This window comes from Schistocerca cancellata, unplaced genomic scaffold (genome assembly GCF_023864275.1).
Source record: "Schistocerca cancellata isolate TAMUIC-IGC-003103 unplaced genomic scaffold, iqSchCanc2.1 HiC_scaffold_1092, whole genome shotgun sequence".
Lineage (NCBI taxonomy): Eukaryota > Metazoa > Arthropoda > Insecta > Orthoptera > Acrididae > Schistocerca > Schistocerca cancellata.
Genome location: NW_026047091.1, coordinates 1357542 through 1374481, shown reverse-complemented (window position 1 = coordinate 1374481; position 16940 = coordinate 1357542). Strand labels below are relative to the sequence as shown.

At 43.6% G+C, this 16940-nt stretch overlaps 1 protein-coding gene across 1 annotated transcript in view; it reads left to right on the top strand.

Moving 5' to 3' along the window:
• LOC126154493 (dipeptidase 1-like) overlaps window positions 1-16940 on the top strand; it is a 1598597-nt gene that overhangs the window by 1527589 nt on the left and 54068 nt on the right. Inside the window, exon 12 of the mRNA XM_049916146.1 lies at window positions 6811-6886. Within this exon, the coding sequence (XP_049772103.1) occupies window positions 6811-6886 (76 nt within the window). The remainder of the gene's footprint in view (window positions 1-6810; window positions 6887-16940) is intronic.

The following is a 16940-nucleotide window of genomic DNA, read 5'->3' as shown; positions in this document are numbered from 1 at the left end:
CGGCTAACAGAGAAAATAAAATCATGGCAGTGTTTGATGTCACAGACGACTTCCATCCGTGAGGATTTGTAAATTAAATGTGTCTTTCAATACATTTTATAACAATTCCTGTAGGCCATTTCTTACAGTAATGTTTGAATCTTGTACACTTAACTATCAGTGAAACAGTTCTTAGCTTATTCCATGTACTCCTCATAAAAATGAGAAGTTTCTCTTGAATAACAAAACCAAAAATTTTTCTTGCACCAGAAACAGCTGAGAAAGGAAAAATTGATGCAGTCAGGCACTTCGCAGTAACCACTAGTTTTATTCTAGACAGAACTGAGATGGAATCAGAAAGGGTCCCGGGCGTTTTTCTGCATATTGCGCTGCATACCAAGTATGCTTGATCAAATTCGTAAAGCGTGGAGAAGAAAACTGATAATGCCCAAATTACTGGAAATTAAGAATACTGTGCCGTTGATAAACACGAAATAAGAGAGAGGTATCGGAAATGACGTTTCTGATAATTTCCTGAAAAATGCTTTCCGCTGTCGAATAAATTCTTTATCGATAGGTTGAATAGCACAGTAGTTCCAGGCGGAATCCACATTACATATACAGATTTTTCTTCATCCTCCACAAAAACACAGTGTCGTTATGTCCACATCATGAATCCAACAAAAGCAACGAATTAGTTTCTGCAGCTGGTAGGAATACGTTTCGAACGAAATGTTGAAATTTATTCTTTCCCATTTTTCCAGATTTTGATACGCCGATTACAAAATTTTTGTTTTTAGTTCTAATTTGCCTTGCGGTTCTTGAAGACAGATATACAGCTGCAGAAACATTAAGCCACTCATACTTCTCATTGGCATTCGTTGATTGGGCAAGGGATACCTTCGTTTTTACCCCTAAATGATAAAGTGCGGTGTGCAATCAGTTCTTTCACGAAACCTGACTTGATCAGCGTTATAAACAGCAGTTGCGGGGATAACAGCAAGTTTCCCCGAATTGCTCTTCAACAGTGTGAAGCAAGAAATTGTTTAAAATATCAAAGTAGGCTTGTACTGTGATAGTGCCACGCGAAACAATAAGGGGTGCAAGCCCCCTCAACAACACCACCGCCTCCGAATTTTACGCCTGGCACTACACACGTTGGCATATGACGTTCACCGGGCATTCCCCATACCCACACGCTGTTATCGGATCGCCACATTGTGTACCGTGATTCGACAATGCACACAACGTTTTTCCACTGCTCAATCGTCTAATGTTTACGCTCCTTACACCAAGCGAGACGTCGTTTGGCATTTACCGGCATGATGCGTGTCTTATGAACAGCCGCTCGACCATGAAATCCAAGTATTCTCACCTCCCGCCTGTCATAGTACTTGCAGGGGATCCTGATGCAGTTTGCACTTCCTCTTACACATTATGACCTTCTTCAACTGTCGGCGGTCACCGTCAGCCAACAGACGAGATCGGCCTGTAAGCTTTTGTGATGTACGTGCCCCTTCACGTTCCCACTTCACTATCACATCGGAAACAGTGGACCCAGGGATGTTTAGGAGTGTGGAAATCTCGCGTACAGACGTATGACACAAGTTACACCCAGTCACCTGACCACGTTCGAAGTCCATGAGTTCCGCAGACCACCCCCTTCCGCTCTCTCACGATGTCTAATGACTACTGAGGTCGCTGGTATGGAGTACCTGGCAGCAGCAGCAGCACACTGCACCTAATATGAAAAACATATGTTTTTGGAGGTTTCCGAATACTTTTGATCACATTAGGGGTAAGATAGATACTGCCTACAGGAAAATTAAAGAGACATTTGGAGAGAAGAGAACCACTTGTATGAATATCAAGAGCTCAGATGGCAACCCACTTCTAAGCAAAGAAGGGAAGGCAGAAAGGTGGAAGGAGTATATACAGGGTTTATACAAGGGCGATGTACTTGAGGACAATATTATGGAAATGGAAGAGGATGTAGATGAAGACGAAATGGGAGATAAGATACTGCGTGAAGAGTTTGATAGAGCACTGAAAGACCTGAGTCGAAACAAGGCCCCGGGAGTAGACAACATTCCATTTGAACTACTGATGGCCTCGGGAGAGCCAGTCATGAAAAAACTCTACCATCTGGTGAGCACGATGTATGAGACAGGCGAAATACCCTCAGACTTCAAGAAGAATATAATAATTCCAATCCCAAAGAAAGCAGGTGTTGACAGATGTGAAAATTACCGAACTATCAGTTTAACAAGTCACAGCTGCAAAATACTAACGCGAATTCTTTACAGACGAATGCAAAAAACTGGTAGAAGCCGACCTCGGGGAAGATCAGTTTGGATTCCGTAGAAATGTTGGAACACGTGAGGCAATACTGACCTTACGACTTATCTTAGAAGAAAGATTAAGAAAAGGCAAACCTACGTTTCTAGCACTTGTAGACTTAGAGAAAGCTTTTGACAATGTTAACTGGAATACTCTTTTTCAAATTCTGAAGGTGGCAGGGGTAAAATACAGGGAGCGAAAGGCTATTTACAGTTTGTACAGAAACCAGATGGCAGTTATAAGAGTCGAGGGGCATGAAAGGGAAGCAGTGGTTGGGAAAGGCGTAAGACAGGGTTGTAGCCTCTCCCCGATGCTATTCAATCTGTATATTTAACAAGCAGTAAAGGAAACAAAAGAAAAATTCGGAGTAGGTATTAAAATTCATGGAGAAGAAGTAAAAACTTTGAGATTCGCCGATGACATTGTAATTCTGTCAGAGACAGCAAAGGACTTGGAAGAGCAGTTGAACGGAATGGACAGTGTCTTGAAAGGAGGATATACGATGAACATCAACAAAAGCAAAACGAGGATAATGGAATGTAGTCAAATTAAGTCGGGTGATGCTGAGGGAATTAGATTAGGAAATGAGACACTTAAAGTAGTAAAGGAGTTTTGCTATTTAGGGAGTAAAATAACCGATGATGGTCGAAGTAGAGAGGATATAAAATGTAGACTGGCAGTGGCAAGGAAAGCGTTTCTCAAGAAGAGGAATTTGTTAACATCGAGTATAGATTTAAGTGTCAGAAAGTCGTTTCTGAAAGTATTTGTATGGAGTGTAGCCATGTATCGAAGTGAAACATGGACGATAACTAGTTTGGACAAGAAGAGAATAGAAGCTTTCGAAATGTGGTGCTACAGAAGAATGCTGAAGATAAGGTGGGTAGATCACGTAACTAATGAGGAGGTATTGAATAGGACTGGGGAGAAGAGAAGTTTGTGGCACAACTTGACTAGAAGAAGGGATCGGTTGGTAGGACATGTTTTGAGGCATCAAGGGATCACAAATTTAGCATTGGAGGGCAGTGTGGAGGGTAAAAATCGTAGAGGGAGACCAAGAGATGAATACACTAAGCAGATTCAGAAGGATGTAGGTTGCAGTAGATACTGGGAGATGAAGAAGCTTGCACAGGATAGAGTAGCATGGAGAGCTGCATCAAACCAGTCTCAGGACTGAAGACCACAACAACAACAACAGTGTATATTCCACAAAAAAACCAAATGCTAGACGTTTGCTGCATCACAATACATATTTACATAATAACAGTTCCTTAGAACCACTACACACGGTTTTGTTTTGTATATAGTTACTCATATATTCATTCAAAGTTCATGATGCAGAGGTAATCTCTCAATGAAAACACAGAAATAATTTTTCTAAGATGAGTCACTAAATTTATTAATTTATTCTTTAAGCCTCCTAGCACCGTGACTTCTGATGAAAAGAGTTTTGGGTTAAGAAATACACTTTCAGTTGCCGGCCAGTGTGGCCGAGCGGTTCTAGGCGCTTCAGTCTGGAACCGTGCGACCGCTACGGTCGCAGTTTCGAATCCTGCCTCGGGCATGGATGTGTGTGATGTCCTTAGGTTAGTCAGGTTTAAGTAGTTCTACGTTCTAGGGGACTGATGACCTCAGATGTTAAGTACCATAGTGCTCAGAGCCATTTGAGCCATTTTGAAGACTTTCAGTTGCATTTTTAGGACTGTGGTTTCATCGTCAGGTGCTGGCTGATGAAATTAAATGATGTTTGAGAGGAAGAATAAATTAATTAACTTACAATCAAGTATTACAGTAAATTAGACGGAACATTGTCACAAAACGTTGTGGTTTCCTGAAAACGTAAATAAAATGTTTAAAAGCAGCCGTTTGAAGAGAATAGGTGATTCGACAACTCGTAACAACATTTAATGTGGCTACAGGGTCAGTAACAACAGGTGACGTGTTGAAAACGCTGTACGATACAGCGATTATCTCTCTGAAACAGATTAACAACAGAAAAATAGAAAAAAAAACTTGGTTATCTGCAGGTGTTAAGCTGTGTAATGTATATCAGAAATAAAAGCAGCAGCGCCAAATAACTGATACCGTTATGTGCTCAACTTTACAGCTACCTTGTTTTCCAAGTTGGTGTTGTTTGCTAATTTTAAACACAGCGTAAACGTATAAAATTTCAGGAGCCATTTGTATACAGTATTAGCCACAAAACGTAAATTAGAGTGAAATTTAACGCTTAATCGTTACCACTGTTGCATACCAAAATAGCTTAAAACCGAAATTAATATTAACACCACAGCTTGCTATCACTTCATTATGCTCTTCGAACATAATAACAAACAATGCTCCACTGAAATTAGCACATAAAGTACTGAAACGTTTTTCGATAAAGCAAAAACAAACAAACGATACTTTGCGTGAAAAGGTATTTCTCTCCAGCATCACCATTCAATTGTCGTGGTGCAGGAGTATACCTGTGTAACTATAACAAAGACAACAGATACAGCACAGACCTACACAACCATAACGTACTTCGATACATTGTTTGAGAATATTTAAGTAAAGCTATGTCTCTCCCCAAACAATATCCTTAGTCATCATTTTCCTCACTCAGTGAACACTAAAAAGGTGTAATAAATCAACATAAATAAGTAGCAATGTAAGAATTATCCCGCCTTCCACATATAAAAACGAGGGAGTACTTTCCAAATACGCTACAAAGCGCGCAATGATACTCTCAGGGACAACCACTATGAAAAATCCACAACAGTTGACAACTTGAACCAGATCAGACACAGACTAAATTACAGCCAAAGCAGTTTCCTTTTACTTAACACAGGAGCGAAAGCGAAGAACCTTAATTAATCCTATTACAACAACCTGAAGTACGAGGAAACGTTTTCTAGTGCCGATCTGGTACACAGATTTCATCTGACCGGAAGTAACAGTTGCACAATTCATTCTCGAATTTGAAGTACCTTTACACAAAATAAAACTTTTTGAAATACAGCGAATCACGTAAATGAATTCATTAGCCACTGCGTTATTCGGTATAGCCTTAACAGTATTCACGTCTTAGAGCAGAGAAGAGTACGTACAGACCACAGAGGTATTCAGAATATTAACATTTAGAAATAAACAAGTTTAAAAGGCAAGAAAAAATATTTTACAGTGTAAATTATCCTTGCCTTAAGTTGTACACTTGACATTGCAATCAGTAGGTAATTTTTGTACATATTTTTATTTTATTTATAATTATATCAATAAACTAGTTTTTATATACGTAATATGACAAGCGAGAATTACGACAGTCAAACAATGACGACATGACGTTAAAATGTGAGGAAGCTTCAACGTAGCTAGAAATACTTCATGAATTGTAATAAAATACTCCTATCTGTGACAAGGCGAACGTCAATCTATCTATATTTTACGATTTCTGCTGCCCCTCATTAACATCGAATATAGTTTTAAGCGTCAGGAAGTCTTTTCTGAAGGTATTTGTCTGGAAGATAGTCTTGACCGGAACCGAAACGTATAGGATAAACAGTTTGGACAAGAGGTGAATAGAAGCATTGGAAATATGAAGCTATCTACGATTAGATGGGTAGTTCATATAGCTAATGAGGAGGTAATGAATGGAACCTGGAACACTTGCCTAAAATAAGGGTTCGTTTGGTAGGACACATTCTGAGACGTCGATGGATCACGAATTTAGTATTAGAGGGAAGTGTGGAGTGTACAAGTCATATAGGCTGACGGATGGGTGAATACAGTAAGAAACAGATTCAAAAAGACGTAGGTTGCAGTAGATGTCCGGCAAGAGGGTTGCACAGGATAGATCAGTTTGGAGAGCTGAATCAAACCAATCTTGAAGACGCCAACACACAAAAATAACAACACTGCCCGTGAGTAGTCAATACCTCACGCATCTGCAGTTATGCCTTTCCAAAGCTGCACTTGTAGGGAAGACTATCATCGCAGGTGCCGCTAGTAACTTTTTATTTTCAGATTCACATACATGTGATTGGCAGCATGTAATACCAGACGCAAATTCTTCGGATCAGGGTTCAATCCTTTGGTAGTGTCAGGAAATCTTTCTGTCACTTATCATTCCGTGCTGTAGTAATGCGAAAATAGCCAAGTTGCATCACATTTTGCGACCCACGCTAAACTGCAGGTCATCATATAACTCATCGTATAATCATGTTGAAAGGCCATACGATTTTCAACAGAACCACGCCCAACAAAGTACTGCGTTGTTGAAACCACCTTCCAAGTGAGCACAGCTGTGGCATGAGTCACTCATGTGGCTTGGGCGAACTTGTGTTACCACTGTGTCGAAATGTTATAAAAAGTATTATAATTTGGAAGATTTTCTACTTGTTTAAATGGTGCAGCTAAATTAATTATGTGTCCTGATTGGTTAATGTGTGATGAGTTGTTCTGGTTTGTGACATATTTAACATGTTAGTCTAAATCGTGATTTTATTTTTGCAGCGCACATCAACCACATCCGCGCCGTTGCGGGTGTCAACCACGTGGGGTTGGGTGCCGGCTACGACGGCATCAACTTGTGAGTGCATCAACACTTTTCTCTATTGTTATACTTCGATGTAAGTATAGCGAGATTTTATTTGTAGGGAACGAAAACTTTACATAAAAGTTGCGGGGGATTTTTGACCACTTTATGCAGCTGTTACAAATTTTTCACTCATTTTTTGCTTGTGTCTTTGATATACACTGGATTGCACTACGGCAAACAGTCTGCCACCGGAAATTTTACTGTTAGATCAGGTAGACATCAGGTAAAATGTTATGCAACAGGTACTGAAAATACGAATTTATGAATAATGGTCATCCTTTCCCTTGCGGCAAAACATTTTTCATTTCAATTTGATATAAAGTGCGTAATTTCTGTAGCACTATCACAATAACACATCTCAACTGTGTATGAACCAGTCTACTTAAATTACTTTTTTATTTCGATACAACTCGTAGAAACGACTGCACAGGAACGTATTTATTTGTTTACTTATTTATTAAACTGTAGCCTGTTACCTGAAACGTAAACGTAGGTTGCGTTTATTCTTATACAAATTCTACATCCACATATATACTCCGCTAACCACCAAGCGGTGTGTGGTGGAGGGCACTATTCGCGCCAAAGTCATATTCTCCCCCACCTCCCCCCCCCCCCCCCCCCCCAGTTCCAGTTCAACTCAAGGATCGCGCGAGGAAACAAACAATGAAACACTGTCTGAACGCCTCAGTACGAGCTTTTCCTTATCCTTGAATGGTGATCATTGCGCTATTTTAAGGTTGGTGGTAATAATATATGCTCTACATCTTTCGTGACGTTGGGATTTTGGAATTTAGTGAGCGGCCCCTTCCGTTTAGCGCGTCGTTTCTCTTCAAGTGTGCCACACTTCAAACTTTATATGAAATTTGTAACGCTCTCGCGAAGGCTTAATGTACCAGTCACGAGTCTTGCCGCTAATCTTTGGACCTTCTCAGTCTCTTGAATCAGATCCAACTGGTAAGGGTCCCATACAGCCGAACAATACTCTAAGGCTGGACTAAATAGCGCATTGTAAGCAATTTCCTTTGTTGAAGGACTGCATCGCTTCGGGATTCTACCAATAAACCGCAATCTAGAGTTCGCCTTACCCGTTACTTGTGTAATTTGATCGTTCCATTTGAAATCATTTCGAATGGTCACACCTAGATTCCTGACTGACGCTACCTCTTCCAGAGACTGGATATTTATTTTGTACTCGTATATTAATGGGGATTTTCGTTGTGTTATACGCAGTAGGTTACACATACTAATATTGGGAGGTAAATCCCAGTCATTACACCACGCATTTATTTTCTGCAAATCCTCATTGGTTTGTTCACAATTTTCGTGTGATACTACACTACTGGCCATTAAAATTGCTACACGAAGAAGAAATGCAGATTACTTGCAGAAATATATTATACTAGAACTGACATGTGATTAGATTTTCACACAATTTGGGTGCATAGATCCTGAGAAATCAGTACCCAGAACAACCACCTCTGGCCGTAATAACCGCCTTGATACTCCTGGGCATTGAGTCAAACAGAGCTTGGATGGCGTGTACAGGTGCAGCTGCCCATGCAGCTTCAACACGATACCACAGTTCATCAAGGGTAGTGACTGGCGTATTGTGACGAGCCAGTTGCAATGCCACCATTGACCAGACGCTATCAGTTGGTGAGAGATCTGGAGAATGTGCTGGCCAGGGCAGCAGTCGAACATTTTCTGTATCCAGAAAGGCCCGTACAGGACCTACAACATGCGGTCGTGCATTATCCTGCTGAAATGTATGGTTTCGCAGGGATGGAATGAAGGGTAGAACGACGGGTCGTAACACACATGAAATGGAACGTGCACTGTTCAAAGTGCCGTCAATGCGAACAAGAGGTGACCGAGACGTGTAACCAATGGCACCCCATACCATCACGCCGGTTGATAGGCCAGTATGGCGATGACGAATACACACTTCCAATGCGCGTTCACCATGATGTCGCCAAACACGAATGCGGCCATCATGATGCTGTAAACAGAACCTGGATTCATCCGAAAAAATGACTTTTTGCGATTCGTGCACCCAGGTTCGTAGTTTGAGTAGACCATCGCAGGCGCTCCTGTCTGTGATGCAGCGTCGAGGGTAACCGCAGACACGGACTCCGAGCTGATAGTCCATGCTGCTGGAAACGTCGTCGAACTGTTCGTACAGATGGTTGTTGTCTTGCAAACGTCCCCATCTGTTGACTCAGGGATCGAGACTTGGCAGCACCTTCCGTTACAGCCATGCGGATAAGATGCCTGTCATGTCGACTGCTAGTGATACGAGGCCGTTGTGATCCAGCACGGCGTTCCGTATTACCCTCCTGAACCCACCGATTCCATATTCTGCTCACAGTGATTGGATGTCGACCAACGCGAGCAGCAATGTCGCAATACGATAAGCCGCAATCGCGATAGGCTACAATCCGACCTTTATCAAAGTCGGAAACGTGATGGCACGCATTTCTCCTCCTTACACGAGTCATCACAACAACGTTTCACCGGGCAACGTGTCAACACGTTGTAGGTGTCGCCACCGGCGCCATCCTTGTGTGAATGCTATGAAAAGCTAATCATTTGCATATCACGGCATCTTCTTCCTGTTGGTTAAATTTCGCGTCTGTAGCACGTCATCCTCGTGGTGTAGCAATATTAATGGCCAGTAGTGTACTTTCCTGTAGACTACAGCATCATTGGCCAACTGTCTAATACCGCTGTGAGTGCCATCAACCAGATCGTTTACGTAAATTGTAAAAAGCAGCAGACCTATTACGCTGCCGTCGGGCACACCTGATGTGGCGCTTGTTTCTGTTGAAGTGTCCCCATTCACTTCGGGACTCACGAGTGACTCCTTGCGCTGATCTCATGCAGGCCTCTGCATTCCTCGACGGTCTCTTTTTGTCAATACATAAGGCTCACCTCGCATTTGGTGTTCCTCTGCCTCTCCACATTCGCATAACCAACAGTTGCCTTGTGCGTCACGCTGCTGCTTCAAAACCAAAACGTTTTCTTGGTGGGAACTGATTTATTGAATGTCGAAGTAAGCATGTCATTAGGAAGATTCTTCCAATAATTAGATGGACTAAAATATCCTCGGTGGATCTGTTGCTCAGGTGATATCCAGTACCAACTACGCTGGACACCTCTGGGTCCTTCTGACCAACCACTGTGGTGTTTGTTAGAGCTCTCCCTGCACCGTTTATGGTTCCACGACTTTGAAAAGTAAGTCGTTGCCAACCGACCTGACTAAAACCCTAGGAAATTTTGGTCGTATGCAAAATCAGTCAGTGGGTCAAAAATCATCAAATCATTCTCTCAGCGACCACACCGGCACCGAAACGGAAGATGACAGAGAGAAGGCCGAAATACTGAATTCGATCTGCCGTAGTTTGTTTCACCGCGAAAGGTGGTAACATGGTGCCTTCTTTTAATCGCCGTGCGAACGTCGAAATGGCAGACACTGATTCTATAAAGATTATGCGAAGGACCTTGCTTCCTCCCTAGCAGGAATTTATCGCGGGTCGCTTGAGCAACGAAAGCGTTACGGAGATGCTAAATAAACTCCACTGGCAGACATTATAAGAGAGGGGTTGTGCGTCACGGAGAACATACTATTTCCTCCCACATACATCTCGCGTATTGACCACGAGGAGAAAATTCGAGAAATTAGAGCCAATACAGAGGCTTACCGACAGCCATTCTTCCCACGCACCATCTGCGAGCGGAACAGGATTTGGGGGAGAAGATAGTGGTATTGAAAGTACTCTCCACCACACACCATTAGGTGGTTGGCGGAGTGTGACGTAGACGCGGAGCTATACTGGCGTGTCCGCCTCTAGTGACTGGTAGTGGTCAATTCCGGATCACACAGGGGCGTCCAGACACTTTGGATCAGATAATGCACACGGACACTAGATCCAGTGACATCGTCAACTGTGCCTTATCGTGTTTTTACAAGATGTGGAAGGTTAACTAATTTATACCCCCTCAAAAGGTTCTTGTAATTCCCTAGTGCTTATTGGGGGATGATGTAGAAGGACAAGTAATTCGTATCTCCTTAAATGGTTTTTGTAATTCCGTAGAGCTTGTTGAGGGATGCCAACTGTCTATACGAATACCTCATGTGAAGTACAGAATGTATTACTCGTCGTGGTGAAATGTATGTGTTACATTTATGGCAGCATTGGTCTAGAATGAATTTTCAATCTGCAGCGAAGTTTGCGCTGATTTTATATGTCCTGGCAAATCAAAACTGTATGCTGAACCGTGTTTCGAACTTGGATCCTGTGACGGAAATAAAGCTGGGAGGGCGAGTCGTGAGCTCAGACAAAGTTTGCTCACTAGATCACTTGCCTGTGATAGGCATACTACCTGTCGACGCTAAGGATGCCTATGATAACCTTTGTTGAAGAAATACGATTGTAGAAACCGTCGGTGAATATTCTCAGGTTTGTTAACATCACAAAAACTATGAGTACACTACAGAGGATGTTTAGATATGAATGTGAAATGTGGTGATTTAAAGACTTTTTTTTTGGGGGGGGGGGGGAGCGGTGTTGATGGTACACCACTTTCTTTATCTTAATGCTATGTACGGAATGTAGTAGATAGGGGAGAGTGTACACTTCTCTGACTTTCGCCTCCAGCCATATAACAGAAGTTTAATAAATTTTCTCACTCCATTTTCAAATGATGGACTTCATTTTTTATGTGCTGCAGTCTTTTTCTGAAATTCTAGAATTACTCTGTAAAATTCAGACTGAAAAGGCTGGTCCAAGATGCAGCTTGCTCATGTACCTACAAACATAATTACACTGAGATTTAAAAGCGTCGCGTTCTAGAAAATCTTGTCAATACTGAACTTATTAGTCTATATGTTACTTATGTTACCAATAACCACTAGGTGAAATGAAATTAATCAAGAGTGTTATCAAAAATCAGTAATAAATTCAATATATTTTGATACAGAAGCTATTTGAAATTAACACAAACTTCAAATTTAAAGACATGTATAATTTTTGAGAGATTAAGAACTCAAGTTCATTTGCAAGTGTCACACGTTGCGTGGCAAAAGACCTCCTTCTGTTTCAACATACAAGATGATGCACGACCAATGAAGTATGGATTAATCGTCCGCCGGTTTTACAAATAGCACTTCAGCAAATATAAAATTTATGTCCCTCAAGAATTAACAATGTCCTCCAAATAGCTGTAATATATTATACAGTAGCTGAATGCGTAGAGCACGAAATATTTACAAATGCTGCACAAAACACAGCTTCATGTCAAACTATAACGAAAACCGTAAAACTGGCGGAAACTGCTTAAGGCGGTCTCTAGTGCGCCTTCCTTGATGTGGTTCTAAAATCAGTCACTACACCGATCAAAACCACCTTATGCTCCTAGGTACTTCATTTTCTACGTACATCTTTCATACTCTCTTTGGTTAGGACACGTCACCTTTACAAAATTATTACTCATTCGAAAGATATACTCTCTTACACCATGATTCCATCGATCACAACCTCTCTGCCCTACGCTGGGGTGTTAAAAGTCGTGGTACGCCTCCTAGTATCGCTTCTGACCACCTCCTGCCCGCTGCAGTACATCAACTCCTGATATCGCTTCGGACCACCTCCTGCCCGCTGCAGTACATCAACTCCTGATATCGCTTCAGACCACCTCCTGCCCGCTGCAGTACATCAACTCCTGATATCGCTTCGGACCACCTCCTGCCCGCTGCAGTACATCAACTCCTGATATCGCTTCGGACCACCTCCTGCCCGCTGCAGTACATCAACTCCTGATATCGCTTCGGACCACCTCCTGCCCGCTGCAGTACATCAACTCCTGATATCGCTTCGGACCACCTCCTGCCCACTGCAGTACATCAACTCCTGATATCGCTTCGGACCACCTCCTGCCCGCTGCAGTACACCAACTCCTGATATCGCTTCGGACCACCTCCTGCCCGCTGCAGTACATCTACTCCTGATATCGCTTCGGACCACCTCCTGCCTGCTGCAGTACATCAACTCGACGTGGCAGGGACTCAACAAGTCGTTGGAGTCCTCTACAGAAAAATTGAGCCATGCCACCTCTATAGACGTCCATAATTGCGAAAGTGTTGCGAGTGGAGGATTTTCTGCACGAACTGAACTCTAGATTTTGTCCTATAAATGTTCGATGGGAGTCATGTCGGGCGGTCTGGGAGGTCAAATCATTCGCTCGAACTGTTCAGATTGTTCTTCAAACCAGTCGCGAACAATTGAGACCCGGTGACACGGTCATCCATAAGAATTCCATCGTTCTTTGGGACCATGAAGTCCATCAATGCCTACAAATGGTCTCCGAGTAGCCGAACACAACAATTTCCAATCAGTGTTAAATGTAAAGACAACCCACACCATTATGGAGCACCATCAGCTTGCACAGAGCCTTGTTGACTACTGGGATTCATGGCTTTATGGGGTCTGTGCCACACTCGAACCTTACCATCAGACCTTACCAACTAAAATCGGGAATCATCTGTCCAGGGCGCGGTCTTCCAGTCGTCTGTAGAGATGGGCAAAACTGTTCTTTTCAGAGATCGGATCAGAACTGTTCACTCCCTGAAAAGAACTAGCTCTTTTTCATGACTCACCACTCATTTACAATAGAAAATAAATGGAAGGCACATTGCCCTTTAAACTTGGTTTATTCCAGTACTATACCTGTATTTTGATCTTATTTGATCCTATTTTGAAGTAACACAGATAATGAGTAAGAATTTTGTATTGTTTATTAAAATTTCCACGATATGACAAAGTTTGTGATTATTGATTTATTTTGCACTATCGCGGTTTTTTGGGTGATCGGAAAATGTTGTAACTTGAGATTTACATTAACAATATACACTCCTGGAAATTGAAATAAGAACACCGTGAATTCATTGTCCCAGGAAGGGGAAACTTTATTGACACATTCCTGGGGTCAGATACATCACATGATCACACTGACAGAACCACAGGCACATAGACACAGGCAACAGAGCATGCACAATGTCGGCACTAGTACAGTGTATATCCACCTTTCGCAGCAACGCAGGCTGCTATTCTCCCAGGGAGACGATCGTAGAGATGCTGGATGTAGTCCTGTGGAACGGCTTGCCATGCCATTTCCACCTGGCGCCTCAGTTGGACCAGCGTTCGTGCTGGACATGCAGATCGCGTGAGATGACGCTTCATCCAGTCCCAAACATGCTCAATGGAGGACAGATCCGGAGATCTTGCTGGCCAGGGTAGTTGACTTACACCTTCTAGAGCACATTGGGTGGCACGGGATACATGCGGACGTGCATTGTCCTGTTGGAACAGCAAGTTCCCTTGGCGGTCTAGGAATGGTAGAACGATGGGTTCGATGACGGTTTGGATGTACCGTGCACTATTCAGTGTCCCCTCGACGATCACCAGTGGTGTACGGCCAGTGTAGGAGATCGCTCCCCACACCATGATGCCGGGTGTTGGCCCTGTGTGCCTCGGTCGTATGCAGTCCTGATTGTGGCGCTCACCTGCACGGCGCCAAACACGCATACGACCATCATTGGCACCAAGGCAGAAGCGACTCTCATCGCTGAAGACGACACGTCTCCATTCGTCCCTCCATTCACGCCTGTCGCGACACCACTGGAGGCGGGCTGCACGATGTTGGGGCGTGAGCGGAAGACGGCCTAACGGTGTGCGGGACTGTAGCCCAGCTTCATGGAGACGGTTGCGAATTGTCCTCGCCGATACCCCAGGAGCAACAGTGTCCCTAATATTCTGGGAAGGGGCGGTGCGGTCCCCTACGGCACTGCGTAGGATCCTACGGACTTGGCGTGCATCCGTGCGTCGCTGCGGTCCGGTCCAAGGTCGACGGGCACGTGCACCTTCCGCCGACCACTGGCGACAACATCGATGTACTGTGGAGACCTCACGCCCCACGTGTATAGCAATTCGGCGGTACGTCCACCCGGCCTCCCGCATCCCCACTATATGCCCTCGCTCAAAGTCCGTCAACTGCACATACGGTTCACGTCCACGCTGTCGCGGCATGCTACCAGTGTTAAAGACTGCGATGGAGCTCCGTATGCCACGGCAAACTGGCTGACACTGACGGCGGCGGTGCACAAATGCTGCGCAGCTAGCGCCATTCGACGGCCAACACCGCGGTTCCTGGTGTGTCCGCTGTGCCGTGCGTGTGATCATTGCTTGTACAGCCCTCTTGCAGTGTCTGGAGCAAGTATGGTGGGTCTGACACACCGGTGTCAATGTGTTCTTTTTTCCATTTCCAGGAGTGTATTTGGCTATAATGTATTAAAATTTCATTAACCTCATACAAATACATCGCAAGCCATATATTTTTAAAGTGAACGTTTCCTTCCGAAGACGCCGAAAATAGCAAAATCCGTACCAGAATGAGAAAAAAATATATAAATTTGACTGTAAAACGAAAGTGCTGCATATAGCCTTACGCAGAATAAAACAAGGAAAATATTGGTGTATCACATTTTGCGATACGTTTATCGGTTCGCTCGTAATTAAAGCGTAAATTCGAGTGTCCATAATAAAAGTCCTATAGTAAGAGGAGTCATTAGGAACCTAATGTGATCAGTTTAAACAAATAAAAATAAAATAAAAACAAATGATGGGTGAACTCACCCGCTCCGAGACAAATCGTCCGTTCCCTTGTGAGCAGGTTGTTGCAAGTAGTTCCTATGTTATCCGCTAGGTGGCTCTCTGTACTGTTGCTCGCATCAACTGCCCAGAGGGCAGGACGTGCGACTGAAACGATCGCCGACAGAGTACGATGCGAAGTTAGGCTGCGCCAGACACTGCTCGCGGCAGACGACGCACAGAGACGGCACGGCATATGTGAAACACAAAATCCAATGGGGCACTGCACAATGCAGGCAGCCAAGGTAGAAGCAGGGCAGGGGCCGGCGCTGGCTGTGTTGTGTGGCGTGCACTGTGCTCTGACCAGCAGAGGCGCTGCTGATATGCTCTGTCTCTCTCTCTCTCTCTCTCTCTCTCTCTCTCTCTCTCTCTCTCTCTCTGCCGTGGGAAACGTTTGGAGCTACCGTTCTTTTTTTCTGAATCACTGATTGTTCACTCCTTTGAAAGATTCAACTCTATGAATTAGATCAAGACCGGATCCCCCATCTCTAGTCGTCTAGAGTCCAGCCAACATGGCCACGGGCCCAGGAGAGGCTCTGCAGGCGAAGTGGTGCTGTTACCAAAGGCAGTCGTTTTGGTCGTCTGCTGCTATACCACATTAATGCCAAATTTCGCCGCACTGTTAAATCTGATACGTTCCTCTTACACCTCACATTGATTTCTGGGGTTATTTCACGGAGTGGAGCTTGTCTGTTAGCAGTGACAACTCTATGTAAAATCCGAAGCTCTCGGTTGTAAGGCGAACACCGTTGTCTGCTTCGTCACCCGTGGTGAGAGGTAATGCCTGAAATTTAGTATTCTCGGCACACTCTTCACTCTGTGGATTTCGGAATATAAAGTTCCCTAACGACTTCCGAAATGAATTCCCGTGCTCCAACTAGCACCCCACGTTCAAAGTCTGTTAATTCCCGTCGTGCGGTCATAGTTACGTCGGAAACCTTTTCACGTCTTTTCGCATGGAAACCTGAGTGCGAATGAGAGTTCCACCAGTGCACTGCACGTTTGTACGTTGCGTATTCGCTACTGCCGCCGTCTATACATGTGCATATCGCTATCTTATGACTTTTATCGCCCCACAGTGTCTAGCCTGTAACAAGTACAGTGCAATCTCGTTTGTTCGGACTACGCTAATCGAAAATCCGTACAATCTGTAGAGTCAGAAAGTGATGAAGCACAAATTATACATTATTTTCACAAGAATACCGACTAGATAAACAAAGGTTGTGGGTTTTTACACTGCAATAATCAATAAATTTCTTTTGAACTAGATGCATATGTCATTTATGCGCAGCACCGCCGTGTAGGTAATTTTTCACTAGCAATATTTCTGCCTTTGCTTT